This window comes from Prionailurus bengalensis, chromosome E4 (assembly GCF_016509475.1).
Source record: "Prionailurus bengalensis isolate Pbe53 chromosome E4, Fcat_Pben_1.1_paternal_pri, whole genome shotgun sequence".
Taxonomy (NCBI): Eukaryota; Metazoa; Chordata; class Mammalia; order Carnivora; family Felidae; genus Prionailurus; species Prionailurus bengalensis.
Genome location: NC_057360.1, coordinates 40,155,720 through 40,172,284, shown reverse-complemented (window position 1 = coordinate 40,172,284; position 16,565 = coordinate 40,155,720). Strand labels below are relative to the sequence as shown.

General features: G+C 50.4%; 1 protein-coding gene across 10 annotated transcripts in view; it reads right to left on the bottom strand.

Moving 5' to 3' along the window:
• The window catches only part of NAV1 (neuron navigator 1), a 247,703-nt gene that overhangs the window by 74,927 nt on the left and 156,211 nt on the right, over window positions 1–16,565 (bottom strand). For 7 of the 10 annotated variants that reach the window (XM_043568835.1, XM_043568840.1, XM_043568841.1 and 4 more), the window contains exon 6: window positions 15,080–15,445. The exons of the other annotated variants lie outside the window; for them this stretch is intronic. In XM_043568835.1, the coding sequence (XP_043424770.1) occupies window positions 15,080–15,445 (366 nt within the window). The remainder of the gene's footprint in view (window positions 1–15,079; window positions 15,446–16,565) is intronic. 10 annotated transcript variants of the gene reach the window in all.

Here is a 16,565-nt window from a genome sequence, read left to right as displayed (position 1 = left end):
ACCTTCTACTTACCTTTCTGCTTGGTGGAGGTTCCAGTGGGCTTTTACAGGGGAAGGAGCAGGGTCCCAGAGGCTTTGCCACTTAAAGAAATAGCATGCAAATTAGCACTTGCTATTTTTGGCCAACAGGTCAAGGCACTTTGGGTAATTGGACAACAGCACTGAAGAGAAATGCTGTCTGGGGGTTTCTGTGAAGACAGTAAAACACAACCTCCTCTGTCAGCAGACCCAGCTCCTGCGCTTGCCGAGGCCCTGACCCTGCCCATCACAGGGGTGTGGCAGAGTTGGGGGGTTATGGTGGCCTTGTTGCCTTGACTACAGTGGGGAGGCATGTTGGGGGTGACTCTGAACCCTTCTTTCTGGGTCCCAGGCTGCACAGTAATAGCTTGGGGCAGAAGGGGTGGAGGATAATTGATGCAGGTGGTGGAGGAAAGACACCTGCTGATAGGGAGCTACGAGTCAGGCACTTTTCCAGAAAAAAACAAAAAACCAAACCCCCCCCCCCCCAAAAAAAACAGCCAAAGAGGGACAGAGGAAAAAGGCCTATCTATCTTAAATAAGCCTCCCCTGTGCTCCTCTGGCTTCTCTGCAAAGAGCCCTTGAGAACTATGATCTCATTTGTCCCCCGTGCCAGGATCATCAAAGTGGCTCTTTACAAGGGGAAACTGAGGCATGGAAAGGCCAGGAAATGTCTAAAGCAGAGGGCAGAGCACAGACTAATACGCATGAGGTCTTTCAGCCAGATTCTTGTGAGGGGCGATACCCTCCCCACAACACGCCACCCCCCCCCCCCCCCAAGGATCTCTGGAGTCACCTTGGCTCAGGACCAAGGTCTTCCACACCATTGCCAGCAGGGACATCCAAAGATGGTTAGTGGGAGGCTCGGGTTGTGTCCCTGACCATAATCTCAAAGGTTAATGGAGTTGGTCAGAGTGAGCCACACAAAAAGAGAGAAAGATTTGCTGGAAAGTTCCATGTGGTCTGAGGTCCAGCGTCACCTGCCTGGGGGCTTCTGGGTTCCAGTGTCCCCTGTCAGGCCTGACTACACACCTGATTTCCTGGTGAGACCCAGAAGGGAGATTCTTGAGAAGACCAGAGTCCCAGGGTAAGCATCCACCACTCGGAACTTCTGCCCCTTGACCTACCCTCACTTCCCCTCTTTCCCGTCAATTATGAAGCTATTTACCTCCTTAGGTGGCAAAGGCCCTGCCCCTCCACAAGTCTGGGCCAGTCAGAGAAGCTTCCTTGGGGTCTGTGGGGGCAAGCTGAGCCCCGAGACCCCTCCACATCCCGGCCAGGCTGAGCTGGCAGCATCTTGGCTGAGGCAGAAAAAAAAAGCATCTGACCACATAGGAAGGGGTGATGAGAAAGGGAAAGGATTAAGCCAGAATGGAGGGACGGGGAAAGGACGTGGGGGAGGACCCTGATGAATTAACCCTGTGGCCACACACTGAGGTGGGATCCTGATGCTCTCCATGGAGAATGACCTGGCCACATCTCTAACCCCTGCTTTTATTTACTTTTTTTTAATGTTTATTTTTGAGAAAGACAGAGAGAGAGAGAGAGAGAGAGAGAGAGAGCGTGTGCACACACACAAGTGGGGGAAAGGCAGAGACAGAGACACGGAGACACAGAATCTGAAGCAGACTCTGTGCTGTCAGAGCAGAGCCCGACGTGGGGATTGAACCTGTGCCAAACCATGAGATCATGACCTAAGCATAAGTTGGACACTTAACCGACTGAGCCACCCGGGTGCCCCTCTAACCCCAGCTTTTAAAACCTACTCCCAGATCCCGCAATGACCCCACTGACTCCTGGGGGAATCAGTGGGACCTTGATAGAAACACCTATAAAAATCATTCACAGCCCCTGTGGTGACACTTTCACAATTATGATTTTATTTGCAAACAACCTAATGCTCTAAGGTGAGGCAGATGTTACTATGCTTGCTTTAGAACATCAAAGGTTAAGAGAGTGGCCTCAGGTACTTTGGCCACAGGTACGGAAGCCATGATGACATTAGTTCTAGGCCAGGGATCATTCTTTATTAGAAATGGGCATCTGAGTGGCTCCGTTGGTTAAGCGTCTGACTCAGGTCATAATCTCACGGTTTGTGAGTTCAAGCCCCGTGTCAGGCTCTGCACTGACGACACAAGGCCTGCTTGGGATTCTTTCTCTCTCTCTCTCTCTCTCTCTCTCTCTCTCTCTCTCCCTCTCTGCCCCTCCCCAATGCACTCACTCCCTTTCTCTCAAAATAAATAAACTTTTAAAAAAATTTAAAAAAAGGGGCGCCTGGGTGGCTCAGTCGGTTAAGCGTCCGACTTCGGCTCAGGTCATGATCTCGCGGTCCGTGAGCTCGAGCCCCACGTCAGGCTCTGTGCTGACCGCTCAGAGCCTGGAGCCTGTTTCAGATTCTGTGTCTCCCTCTCTCTCTGGCCCTCCCCCGTTCATGCTGTCTCTCTCTGTCTCAAAAATAAAATAAAAGTTAAAAAAAAAATTAAAAAAAAAAAAAAAAGAATTGGATTTTATCCAGTGAATTTCTTCTCAGGGATGCCTGAGTTTTCAAGAGCTCCTTGTGCATTACCCTGGTGGGCTTCTCTCTGCTCTTGACCTCCTAAGGCAGTACCTTCCCTCACCAACTTCCAGGCCCTTCCTAGAGGACATGCCAGGTAGCCTGGGACAGACCCCCTTCGTGGGGTCAGATAATCCAGAATGTCAGGGCCCAAAAGGTAGGTAAAGCTCACTGGTTCAAGTCCCTCATTTTCACAGAGGAGGAAATTAGGGCTCTGAAAGTGCAAGTGACTCGTTCAAGGCTCTTTACCAGGCTTCCTCATTCCCAGGGCCGTGATCTCACTGGTTCTGTGCTCCCACTTCTCACCAAGTCCCTCCCCAGGGCCAACTGAGGCTCAGACAGAAAGGTTCTGAGGGTAGGTGGGGGAGAGTTTAGATCGGGGGCCCTGGAGTCAGTAGACGCATGGGCAGGGGAGTGTCCTAAAGCCCATTGCCGATCCCGGCTGAGAAGTCTTTGGGATAGCAAATAGGTCAGCGAGAAGAGAGGGTCCCGCGCCCAGCTGTGTTACTGCTCTGCAAATATTTACACGACCTCTGAGGAAACCTGCCTTTCTCACCGCCCCGCAGCTGGGAGAGGCAGCAGAGAGGAGGCAGCCCCATCAAATCTTAAACAGCGAGCTACTGTTTTAGCAGTCCTTAGCTTCATATCCTCCTGCCACCATCCCCAACCGCAGGCTCTCTGTGTGGCTCTGAGAACATGGGACAGATGGGATCATGGGAATCATCCCAATAAAGACTCGACAGACCCTCAGCTGGCCTCTGTGGGCAGATGTGTGCGTATGCGTGCATGTGTCTGTAAGGCCTCCAGCTCAGACCCCTGAGGCCAGAAGCAATGACTTCAGCACAACCCCAGCACCCACTGCCCCAGGTTCTCCTTCACTGAGCTGGGGCTCTAATATCCGGAGAGGAATAGAAATCTCTTATGCGTTGAGGAGGCATTGTCAATGTATCGTCCCTTTTATCCTCGAAACCCCTCTCACCATGTCTACGTCCGCCTCCCCCTCCCTGGTCCAAGCCATCACCTTCTCTTGCCTAGATTGTTGTAGCACCTTCCTGTCCAGGTTCTCCCTGATTTCCCTGTGGCTATTTTCCTCATAGTAGCCAGGCAGGCCCTTTACCAAACATGTCAGACGTCATCACTCCTCTCCCTGAGACCTTCCTGTGGGTTTCCCCTCTCACTTAGAAGAAAAGTCAAAGTCCTCACCTTGGTACAGAAGACCCTTTATTACCTGGCCCGTGCCTACCTGCTGATCTCACTTCTGACTACTCTCTTCCTTGTTTACTCTGTGTCAGCCACACTGACCTCGTGGCAGTTTCTTGAACACGTGCCCCTTCTTGCCTCAGGGCCTTTGCACATGCTCTTCTGTGCATAGTGAAGCCTTCCCTGACCACCGGATCTCAAATAGCCCCCACCCTGTCAGTCTCTGCCCCGTACCCTGCTGTACCCTGCTTTATTTCCTGATGCCACAGAGGGCCACCTAATCTAGTAGGTATTTATTTGTTTATTTGCCAGCTCTTTTTCATATATGAGTTTAAGAACAACGTCTATTTTTGTCCTCTTGCTTTAGCTTCACATGTCTTGTATATAGTAGGTGCTCTACAAATACTCATTAAATATATTAATAAATATCATGAAGTGGGCATTATCATCCTTCCTTTCAGACAATGAGATGAAGCACAAAGAGGCTAAGTAACTTATCCAAGGTCATGCAAATGGTGAGTGGCAAACACGAGAATTAAATCCAGGTCAGTTGGACTCCGGAATGTTTTTGTTTTTTTTTTTTTCATTTTCTTTTTAAGGTTTATTTATTATTGAGAGACAGAGACAGAGAGACAGAGCATGAGCAGGGGAGGGGCACAGAGAGGAGGAGACCCGGAATCTGAAGCAGGCTCCAGGCTCCGAGCTGTCAGCACAGAGCCTGACGCGGGGCTCGAACTCACAAACCGCGAGATCATGACCTGAGCCGATGTCAGACGCTTAACCGACTGAGCCACCCAGGCGCCCCTGGACTCCGGAATGTTTAAGCGACTTTGCCAACCTGTCTCCCGAGAACAGAAAACTAACCACAGGGACTGGTAGAGACATAAGAGACCATATAGCTGCTGCCTCCCAGACTTCAGGGGCACCTGCTCAGAGCTGGGAAAAGCAGGATCTCTTAGCTGGAGCCTCACACAAGGAGCTTTTTGCCCTGGCTAAATCCGGTAAACAGGGATCCTCTGAGGAAAGTTCACTCCAGAAGGGCACAGGGCAGCTGGCTTTTCTTCCTGCCCGCCCCTCTACAGATTTGTGGCTCAGAAAGGGATGGTGACAGGCAGATGATAAGTTCTGCCCCTCCTCTTCTATTAACACTCGGCAGAATGTCAGCAGTCCTGGGAACCCCTGCTGGTAGAAGTCCTATCACCCAAACCTGGCCATGAGCCTGTCCACATGGCCGGGTCCATGAAGATGGTGTCATTTCTGAACTGCACCTTATCATCAAACCCACAGGGGCTGAGACAGAAGCCAGACACTGAAGTAAAGGATGGCAGAAAGACTAAGAAAGGTGACCAAGGAGAAGAGGGCTGGGAAAGGAGCTGGAAGAGAGTGGGCAGGCAGGAAAAGAGGGTGGGAAGGAGCTTGAAGATGCGACTCTTTCTTTCAGGCTGCAGATGTCCCATAAGAAAGAAGGGCAGGGCACCGAACAGAACTCTTTTAACACAAGCTGGCCAAAGAGGGCAGGAAGGGTAGGCTGATGAGAAGGGCTTGCCCTGCTCTGGGTCAGGCCTCCAGGCTGAACACAGCATCACTCACTCCTCTCTGGAAGAGTCCTTCCACCTCCCAGACATGCTCTCTGCCCGTCTGGTTGCTACCCCCTGCCCATCGGCAAGCTTGCACCCCCCCCACCCCCGCCACTGGAATTAGTGCGCACACAGCCTCTTTGTACCCAGCCGCCTCTCACACACGTGTTTGGATGGGTCTCACACAGTGTCTGTCTGTCTCTCATTCCCCTCCTTGGCGTGCACATCACGAACACGCTGGCTCTGTTTATCTATGGCACATGCCCCAACATCAGCCTCTCCCACCTTGTCTCCCCACGACCCTGTCTTGCATATTCAGTGAATGTTGATCTGTTATGCAGCGACGTGCTTTGGGTCTCTCTGGGACTGTCTCTTTCCTTCTGCCTGCTTTTCAAAATCTAGACTTTTGTACATCTGCCTGAGCCTGTCCCAACATATAGGCAAGAACAATCCAGTCCTGCAGACTCTTTAGGGCACCCCTATGCACAGCTCAGTGGGTAAGTCTGCCTGCCTAGCCTGCTGGCCTTTCTTAGCTGCAATGAATGGTCTTTTGCTGCCTGGTCAGAGACATCTGATAGCCCAGAGGCCAGAGCTGGCCCCTCATGGACATCCTGGGACAGCTTAGCCTTTGAGCCAGAGTCAACAAGAACTTGTATTCACAGAGGCTTGGGTTGCTCCTTGTGCCTGTGGTCCTGAGCTCTTGGCTGTGGCTACTTTGTGGCTCTCCAAAGCAAGACCCTATCCTGGAAGATGGAGAGGTCACCTAGGGGCATTCCAAGTGGAGACCTCTAACGATGATTCACTGGCCAGTCAATAGCGTGACCTGAGAACATATTCTGCTGGGTGTTGAGAAAAAAATAGAAGACAAGGTCTGTGTCCCTGGGAAGCTCCTACTCCAGTGGGAGGCACGTGATGCTTGCCCCCTCCCGGGCTTAAGGGGCACATGGGCTGAACACGGAGGGAAAGGGCTTCATGGTATACCCAGTGAGGCAGTAGGTATACCAAAAAAAGGAGAGGACAAGGCAGTCAGAGGGCCTGGGTTTTCCCCTGCTTGCTGCCACTTTTAAGTTATGTGATCCCGGCAACCCTGTTAAGCAGTTTCCTCACTTGCAAACCAGGGGAAAGAATATCTAATTCAGTGTTAAGATTAAATAAAATAATAAGACACAGTGTTTTGCAAACCATATATGCCATGCAATTGTTAGAGAATCATAAAAGCACAAGTTACTACAGTATAAACTATACACACAAGTCCCAAGATGATTTTCAGAGTCAGGTAGTATTGCAATGGGATGAATTAGAGAAGGCTTCCCGAAAGGAGAGGATTTGGCAGACAAGTGGGCAACTGGGTGTCACCATCTAGGTGGAAACGTTCCATTCTATGGATGTCCTTTAGGACTTTTATCACTTTAATTTTCCAGGAGCCAACGAAGAGAAGGGAGGGAGGTCACATTTACTGAGCCCCTGCTGCATACCTAGTCCATTAATGCAACATATTCTATAACATCCTTATAGGAATCCTATTCCCATAGAACTATTCCTACTAGAATGGATTCACAGCTTTCCCAAAGCCTCAGAGCTGGGATCTGAACCCAGGCCTGTCATACTTCCAAACTTACGCTCCTTCTGTAATATCAGATTGCATGGAATTTCCAGACACTACTTGAGCCCAGCTGGTTTATCACAGAATATAAGGTTTGTGGGAAAAAGGAGGAGGGAGCTGACAATTAAAGAGGAGAGACAAGTGGACAGGCAGGCAGGTGGGCAGGGCTGGTGGGGAAAAGCCAAACCCATCTCAACGGCTTCCTCAATCCCTGATCCATCCTGATTGTCGACCAAATTGTATGTCTTCAAAACTCAGTGAAAACCCCAGCAGCTCAATTGTAGGTTACTAGGACACATCAGAGGAGGGGCCACGCCTCAGCCTGCATCGGTTGCCATGGCAACTAGCATACATCCAGCTGCCCCTCTGGAATACCTGGCTTACTCCTGCCTTCTATCAGCCCTGTTGGGTTTGAACAGACACTGAGATCTAGATTAACCCCACACAGCCTGTAGAGTGCTACCACTACTCTTTTAAGAATTAAGGGGAAGGAAAAATAAAATAAGATAAAAACAGAGAGGGAGGCAAACCATAAGAGACTCTTAACTATAGAGAACAAGCTGAGGGTTGCTGGAGAGGAGGTGGGTAGGGGGCACACGCTCAGAGCCTGGAGCCGATTTCAGATTCCATGTCTCTCTCTCTCTTTCTCTCTCTCTCTCTCTCTTCCACACTCATGCTTTCTCTCTCTCTCTTTCTCTCAAAAATAAACATTAAAAAAATTAAAAAAAAAAAAAGAAATATCGGGGTGCCTGGGTGGCTCAGTCGGTTAAGCGTCCAACTTCAGCTCAGGTCATGATCTCACGGTTTGTGAGTTCGAGCCCCGCGTCGGGCTTGGTGCTGACAGCTCGGAGCCCGGAGCCTGCTTTCGATTCTGTGTCTCCCTCTCTCTCTGCCCCTCCCCCACTCACACTCTGTCTCTCTCAACAACAAATAAACGTTAAAAAAAAAAAAAAAGAACTCTCATTTTCAAGCGTGAATGTTAAAATACACTATTCCAATATTATCATTTTGAATGTGCACGTGACAGGTTAGGCCCATCAATTTGTGAATGTCTGTCATCAGACGGCTAACAAACAATAGCCAGCATTTGTTGAACACGTATTATACACAAACATGTTAACAAATTTAATCGTCACATCAGTCTTACAGAGTAGGCACCGTCACCGTCCGTGTCTTTCAGCTAAGGAAAGTGAGGCAGAGGGAGAATAAGCATTCACTCAAACTCACAAAGCTAATAAGAAGAGCCAGGACTCAGACCCAGGAGCTACAAGCCTTCACGCTAAATCACTACTGCCCTCCCACTCTGTGGGACGCTTATGTTGATAAGATCTGGTACCAAAGATCTGTTGATCTAACTGCACACTACAGGACTAAAAGAATAGCCAGATGGTGTTGAAAAGCCAAACAAGATCATCCCATGCAAAGGAAGTCAAAGCCCAAGTTCAGTGAACCCATCTGCCAACCTGGAGAAATCTCATTTTGATACTCGTAACCGCTCCTAATTCAGCCAGAGGCCACCAGCTAAATGAACAGGACAGTAAGTTGAGATCAGAATAATGTATTTCGAACCAAAGCTCTTTATAGGTTTCAAAGCACCCCTACATGTTCTCCTTCACTTGATCCTCACAATGCAAAAATGATGACCCTTTTACAAATGAACAAACTAAGACTCAGAGAGGTTACGGGACTTGCTCAGTGACACGCAGCAAGCTAGAGGAGTGCTTTGGATACAACTCCAGAGCGCCAGATGCCCCTCCCCCTGCACCACAGAGAAGTATCAACAAAGCTGCCTGTATGAATCTGTGGGTCAATACTGTAATTGTTATCCCCCAAATGGCAACAACCACTGTCTACTTCAACTACACATCACTTCTTTGGCCACTGACCCAGGAGGCATCTTGTCTCCCTTTTAGATTTGAAGCCCTTCAAGGACAGACATGGAGTTTCCGTCTTCAGCTTGAACGTTGGATCTTCTCCAGAATGATCCCTTACCACCCTCTACCCCAATCCTTGTGTTTCGTGGGCAAACGCCAGGCCTGGGCCAGCTGCCCACTAGGTGGGATACCTAAAGAACTGACTACCAGGAAACAGAGAAGATAAAGCGGAAAGGTAAATATCCATGCTTCCTCGCCGACTCTCCCCGCTGCCCGTTCAAGAAGGGTTCTCTTCTCTTTGTACAAATCCTACAAACCTGATGCCCATTCCAAGAGAATTCTTCGCATTGAAGGTTGGGTGGGGCATCTTGGGGTTTGCCAGTCAGACAGCCAAACTGGAGAGCAGCAAATGAGGCTCCCTCTCAGGAGGGTGGCTGCAGACAGATGCTGAGGCCCGCTTAGCAAGGCTGGGAGGTGTCTCTTTAAGGCTTGGGCTCACTGCCTCTGGGAGCAAAGAGCCAGCCTGGGAGAAGGCAGGGGCCTACAGTTTATTTTAGTTGACATTTTTCAACGTCAGGACACTTCAGAGCCAAGAAGGAAACGAATCCCATCTGTTCCTGAGCCCCCAAGCACAGTTCAAGAGGACAGGCTGGAGAAGGGAGGGGAGGCGAGGAGGGAACAAGAAGACTGGAACATCCAGCCACACACATGGAGCAGGAAACCACCTGAGGAGAGACACAGGGCATGGCAGACAGTCGCGAGAAATCCCGCTGCCCCTCTGACACACAGCCACAGAGCTCTTTCAAGATGGGGCCTGCTGGTTCCGTCGAAGGCTCTGCGGCCTCTGGCACAGGTCGCTGGACAGCAGCCCCGCCAGGGCTGCCGAAGACACAACCCTGTACGGTGTGAAGGGCGCCCACTGGAGGTGTGCGATGCAGCACCTAGAGGAGTGCTGCTGCCAGCCAAGCCCGGGGCTCCCGCTCCTTAACCGCTGCACAGCTCAGATGCAGCCCACCCAAGCCGCCACTTACATGGGTGGAAACGGAGGCATTGAGAAGTAAATCCGAGTTAAAACAGGGAAGGGATGGAGGGCCGTCTGACCTCCTTCCCTGCTGGGCACACTTGGTCCCTGTACCCAGTGCCTGTATTTACCTCTGCATGGGAGCCCATCCTCTCCTCCCCTTCTGCTCTAACCCCGGGTGCCAGGGACGGGAAGGACAGACAGATGGCTGTGGAACTTATCTTCTTACTTAGATTAAATTCCAGACCTTCCTATTTTTAGAAAAACAAATTGCTGCTCTCTTTGCAAGAGGTAAAAATGTCTCGAACTGTCATTTAGGACAGTCAGCAGCCAACTTGAAGTTGTTTATGGTGTCATGCTTTGGATACTACCCTGGGCAGGACTAGTGTCAGGTGGTGATTAGTCCAGGTGCCAAATTTTAAGGGGATCATTGACAGCTTGAGAGCTTCCAGGAGAGAATGACCAGGATAATCGGGAAAAGTGGGTCATTTAAGAAAGTAATGAAATAAACTGGGGACTTCTTTGCGGGGGGGGGAGGGGTTAGAGAAGAGACTATCTGAGCAATCATTAAGAACATGCTGAAATATCTGAATGAAGATTTATACTTATTTTATTTTTCTTGGATGGCGGCGTTTGAATCAATAGGCAGAAGTGAACCAGATTTCGGATGAATATTTAGAAACCGTCTTATAATTTTGTTCTTTTTGAAATAGAATAGGCTCACTATGTCTAGGCAAGACAAGACTAAAAGACTGGCTTTCAGGAATGCTATAAAGAAGATTCTTGTACTTTATGGGAAGATGGACTAGGCCAGAGTCACTGAGAAGCTTTAGAAAAATACGGCTTCCTGAGTAGCAGAGAATCTGCCTTGGTAGGTCTGGAATGAGATTTGGAATCCATATTTTGAAAAAGTCCCATCAGCTATAAAACTCTTAGAAGGAAACACAGAGAAAAGGTTCATGACATTGGATTTGGCAGTGATTTCTTGGATACAACACCCAAAGCACAGGCAACAAAAGAAACAATAGATAAATTGGACTTCATCAAAATGAAGAACGTTTGTGCGCAAAGGACACGATCAACAGAATGAAAAGGTAACCCACAGAACGGGGAAATATATTCTCAAATCATGTGTCTCAGAAGGGATTCATATCCAGAATATATAGAGAACTCCTACAACTCAACAACAACCCAATTAAAAAATGGGCAAAGGACTTGAATAGACATTTCTCCAAAGAAGATATACAAATGGCCAATAAACACATGAAAAGATGTTCAACACTGCCACTCATCAGGGAAACACAAATCAAAACCATGAGATACCACTTCACACTCATCAGGATGGCTATTATTAAAAAACCAACCAACCAACCAACCAACCAACCAACCAACCAAACAAACAAACAAACAAAAGGTGTTGGTAAGGATGTGAACAAACTGGAACCCTCATGCATTGCTGGTGGGAACGTAAAATGGTATGGCCACTGTGGAAAAAACAGTATGGAGTTCCTCACAAAATTAAAAATCGGATTACTATATGATTCAAGACATCTAGATATACACTCCAAAGAACTGAAAGCAAGGACTTGAACAGATATTTGTACCCCAATGTTCATAGCAGGATTACAGCTGAATGGATAAACAAAATGTGGTACAACCATACGGTAAGCTATCATTCAGCCTTAGAAAGGAAATTGATACATATTACACATGAATAAACCTTGAGGCAATCATGCTCGGTAAAACAGACCAGTCACAGAAAGACAAATACTGTACGACTCCATCTACATGAGGTACCTAGAGCAGTCAAGTTCAGACAGACAGAAAGTAAGTGGTGGTGGCCAGGAACTGGGTGGTTGGCGGGGGGGGGGGGGGGGGGGGGGGGGGGGGGGGGGGGGGGGGGGGGGGGGGGGGGGGGGGGGGGGGGGGGGGGGGGGGGGGGGGGGGGGGGGGGGGAGAAGATGAAGAGTCAGCGTTTAATGGAGACAGAGTTTCAGTCTGGGAAGGTGAAGAAAGTTCTGGAGACGGATGGTGGGGACGGTTATACAACACTATGAATGTACTCCATGCCACTGAACTGTACTTTTGAAAGTGGCTGACATATTAACCATATATAAAAAACATGTATTTTACCACAATTAAAAAAAATAGGATTCTTTCGGCAGCAGATTCACCTTCCTCATTCTAGTTTGCTGAGCGGCAGTTTGAAGAATTTGCCTACTCTGACCCCACCCCCCAGACTGGCAACCCAGGAAAAAGGCCTGGTGTCTGGAGGGAGCACGGAGGGCTGACGTGGGACTGAACACTGGCTTGGGGAGAGCGCCCAAGGGGCTGCTGCTCCCCCAGCAGATAAGCGAGAGCACTTAGAATCACTGTCTTCTTGCCTGGCTCGTTCAGATGGCTCGTGGCTGATTATGTGGCTCAGTGGGGAGGGCAGAGGCTTCACCTCTGTCTCTGGCCCAGTGCTGGGAGCTCCTGGGAGGCAGCAAAGTGAATGGCAGTGGGAGGGGCTGAGGAGGGGTCAGTGTGCGGGTGGGAACAGCCCTACCCGTTTCATGAACAGGGAAAACAATTTTCTTAGAAACAGGACACTTTCTAAATTATAAAACCTGGATGGAACCCACAGTGGGGACAGGAGGGCCAACAAGAGGCTCAGCAAGGGGCACTCTCTTCAAGATTTGCTGGAATCTAGGATGCCCAGTCTCCAGTGAAATAGCACAACACTTAAGCATGAAAACACATAATTGAGGAGGGATTGTTTACATTAAAATTACTGGGATTATAGGTGGGTTTCCCTCATCTCGGACTTCCTTAGCACGTTTAAGGGTGGGTGTGTTTGCAGTCTGGGCAAGGAAGTCAACAAACGGAGAAACCTTAAAACCGTAAGTGTTAAAAGAGTTCCTGCTCATTGCGGATTGACCATAAAAAACACACATGAAATTATCTTGGAAACCAGCATTGCAGTTTATAGTGAGGTCCACTTTATGGATATTGCCGTGCCAACACTTTCTTCCCCCTATGAACTTGAGGCTTCCCTGGGCCCGTGGTCAGTTGGTGGATGTGCAGGAAGGGCAAGTTCTCATTCATGCCCTAGCCTCAGTGAAGTCTATTTTTTTCAATGACTTAGGGGCATGCACACTGTCCAGAGGAAAGGGATAAAGAAAGGGTGCTAGAGGGTGGATTGAGGACATTTTTCCTGGCCCTCCTCTGCCCAGTATTCCATACCTTTACCTCCACGTCCCCTCAAATCTATGTTCCCAGGATTGGCCAGCAGCCACTACATCTGTCTTTGTTGCTGATTCTGAGTGGCACTGTGGTGAGACTGCACACTCCCTGTGGGCAAGTCTGGGACTCTAGAGTGCAAAAGCCCCTCTCCTCCTTCACAATGGCATTTTAACAATTAACAGTAATAATAGCAAAAAAAAAAAAAAAAGCTAACATTTAGTGAGCATTTAGAATGAGCCGGGAATTATTCCAAACATTTTACATATATTTATCTACTTAACCCTTATAACCATCCTGAGGTAAGTCCTATTATCTGCATTTAGCAGGTAGACAAACTAAAGCCTGGAGAGGTTAACTCGCCCAAGCTCACACAGCTAGGAAATCCTGCGGCCTGCCTCAGACTGGGATCTCCCCAAAGTCAGGAGTCTCGTGCCTTCCGATGTTTGGGGAATTTTCTGCCATGGCCATTGTGTGCACCTTGGGGGACGGCTCCACCTCCCTCTGTCTGGGAGCTCCCTGGCGGCTGGGGCTCTAGTCCTTCCACCATAAGAGGAACTTTCAGAGCTCTTTGCCCTGTAGGGGTTGTGCTTCCCTTTGCCCTATCCAACTGGGAGCTCTCAGAGGGCAGGAATTGGACATGTCCTCAGAGAAGCAGCTTCCTGGCACAGGGGCTGTGCAGAGCACAGACACCTTCGCTCTCCTTCCTGCCCAGCAAAGCCCTCTGAGCACGGGAGGAGCTGGATGGCTTTTCTCCGATCCCAGCTCCAAGCTGGTGGATCTGAGCGTGAGGTCGGCCGGCCCCTGGGATTTAAGAGGCAGTAAACAGTCTCATTCGTGAGTCAGTTGTTTTGCTCCAGAGCAGCCTCATCAGCTGGACAGGCCCTGCCTAGTCCCTCCAAGTTTGTCCCCAGGGGTGCGGAACAGTGGATGGCCTGGCGCTCAGCTCTCAGTCCTTTCCTAGGAGGGGCTACTTTTCATTCTGTTCCAGTTTGGGATTTTTATTGGGAAGAGGTAGTCCCTGAGAGGGATAGGGGGAAGGGGTGTTGTCGCTACTTGTGTGGTCCCTTGGAAAGTCCCAGCAAACCAAGAAGGAAGAGCGGAAGTAGCAGGGAGCTGAAAGATGCTCTGGAGAAGGTTCCAGAACCACTACAGCTCTTTAGTCTCAGGGCTTGGAACAGTTGGGCCAGGACTGTTTACACCCTCTCTCCCCCCACTTCTTTCTTCCCATCTTCTCCCCCTCGCTTCCCAGACTGTCACCTACATCCGCGTCGCTCCACAAACCCAACCCTGCCAGTTGGGGCAGAAAAGAGAAGATGAGGGTCCCTGTGGGGCAAAGCACAGGAAGTAAGTAAACTAACAGACCGGGATAGGAACTAGGAAGTTGCATGATTGGCAGGTCTGCGGAGGAAGAAACCAGAGGAGTGGAACCTGAGGGCCACGGGGGAAGGCGCGGACCAGAGGGGCCGGGAACCCCGGCGAAGGAAGGAGAGCCACCACTATCACTTTTCTGTCTCAGCAGTGCTTTCCCCTGAGCGCTTTCGTGTTCTCTTCCTGTTAGACTCCGAGGCAGACAGATGTAGTACTATCATCCTCTTTTTCCAAGTGGGATAGCAGATGAGGTTGTCCGAAGTCCACACGGAGTTGGCGGAATTGGCACTGACGCCCTTTCCCAGGGCCCTTCCTACCTGCCTTTTCCGGGTTCGAGGGAGGAGGGCGGGACATACCATAGAACGACAGCCCCACGGGCCAATGAGAGGGAGGCCTCTCCATTAACCAATCAGCTCTTCAGGTGGCGGCCCCACCCACCGCACCGAAGCTTGGTATAAACCACATCAAATTTCAGGGGCGGCCACAACCAGTGTACGAAGGCCCTGCCCGGCTGTCTCCCGTCACAGCTCGGCTACCCAAACTCCTGTCATGAGTCCCGCTCGCCTCAAGGAATCCCGTTCCACCGGTCGTCCCCCTGCCCTCTCTAGTCCCCTTGCCCAGCTGCGCAAGAGACCTTACCCGGTAGTGATGTCGTCGTCTTCCGTCATGGTCTTGCCCATGAGGTCGCTGTCGCTCATGTAGCCGGACTTGAGGTCCACCTCGTCCGAGTCCAGGGACTCGACCAGCTCCAGGCGGGAGATGTGGCTGAGCTTGCTCGGGCTGCGCATGGGCATGGTGTGCGAGTAGTGGGCCCGCTCCCCGTGCATGTACCAGGCAGGCGGCCCCTCGGAGCGGCAGCCCCCGCCCACCGAGGGCGCGTCCCCAGCCTGCAGCCGCGGGCTGGACTGGCCATAGCGCCAGGACAGAGGGGACGAGCGGCTGGAGAGGCTGGACACACTGCGAGGGTTGGCGTCGTCACTGTCGTAGCAGGTCATCTCCAGGGAGCTGGGCAGAGGGCAGAGGGCAGAAGGGCAGAGGGCAGAAGGGCACTGGTTTTCATTCCGGCAGGGCCGCTCTGTGCCCTGCCCGCGCAGACCGCACCGCAGCGACCCTTCTCCCTTCCCGTGCCCTCCCGCCTCCTCTGCACCTGTCCAGATGGGCTCCACCTTCTCCAGGAGGCCTTTCATTGGGTACGGCGCCCCTGTTATATGTTACCTGAGGTTGTCGGAGGAAAGGGATTTGAAGTGTGAGGGAACCAATTACGTACACTGCTAAGGGCACAGATTTTGTAATATGAGCTCGATTTTAATCCTTTTCTGCCATTTATTTGTAAGTGCGCTGGAGGTGAAGTAATCAACCTTGCTAAGCCACCATTTCCTCATCTGTAAAATGGAGATACTATAGCTACTCCATACAGTTGTAAGGATCACATATGTAAATGCCTAACACAGTGCCTGGTATATAGAAGTTGCTCAATAAATGGAAAGGGTCCACTGAGATCTCTTGGGGGAAGTGGGATAATCTGGTCACCTTGAGCTTAAAAGGCCTTGATCATTCATTTGTTCAGGGCATGTCTATCACCTCCTCTCTATTAACGAGCTGGGAGCAAGTTGATTTCCAAACCAGAGATGGCCAAGTCTGGAGTAGGGTACAGAGGGTGTGGAAAAGCTTTGGCAACCTGAGATATGTGTCTGGTTCCCAGTAAGACTAGGCCCAGCCAAAGGTCTGGGCCATGAGGAGACAGAAGCAGAACCTCACCAGAGAACAGAAGCAGCCTTAACTGGAAAGAGGAGAGAACATATGGAAATGGACAAGAGCGTCCCACGCCGCGAGCCCTGCTAGGCCAGGCCAGGGAAGCATGCCCAGGTTTTGCGGGATAATGTGAGGGGGTATGGGAGCTGGACAAGGAGCTGCCTTTCTCCCTCAGGGACCACGGTGGCTGCAGAGAGAAAGGCCAGTTGGGATCTGCTTGGAGAGGTGGCCTAGATTTGGGTTCAGACAGAGACTAACTGATAATCCCGCCCAGCCCGGCCCAAATCAACCATAGGTAAGGTCTCAGCGGCTCGGCCTAGCTAAAACCATGCAGGGCTGAGTTAACCAAAATAGGATCTTCAGGCCGAGAAAG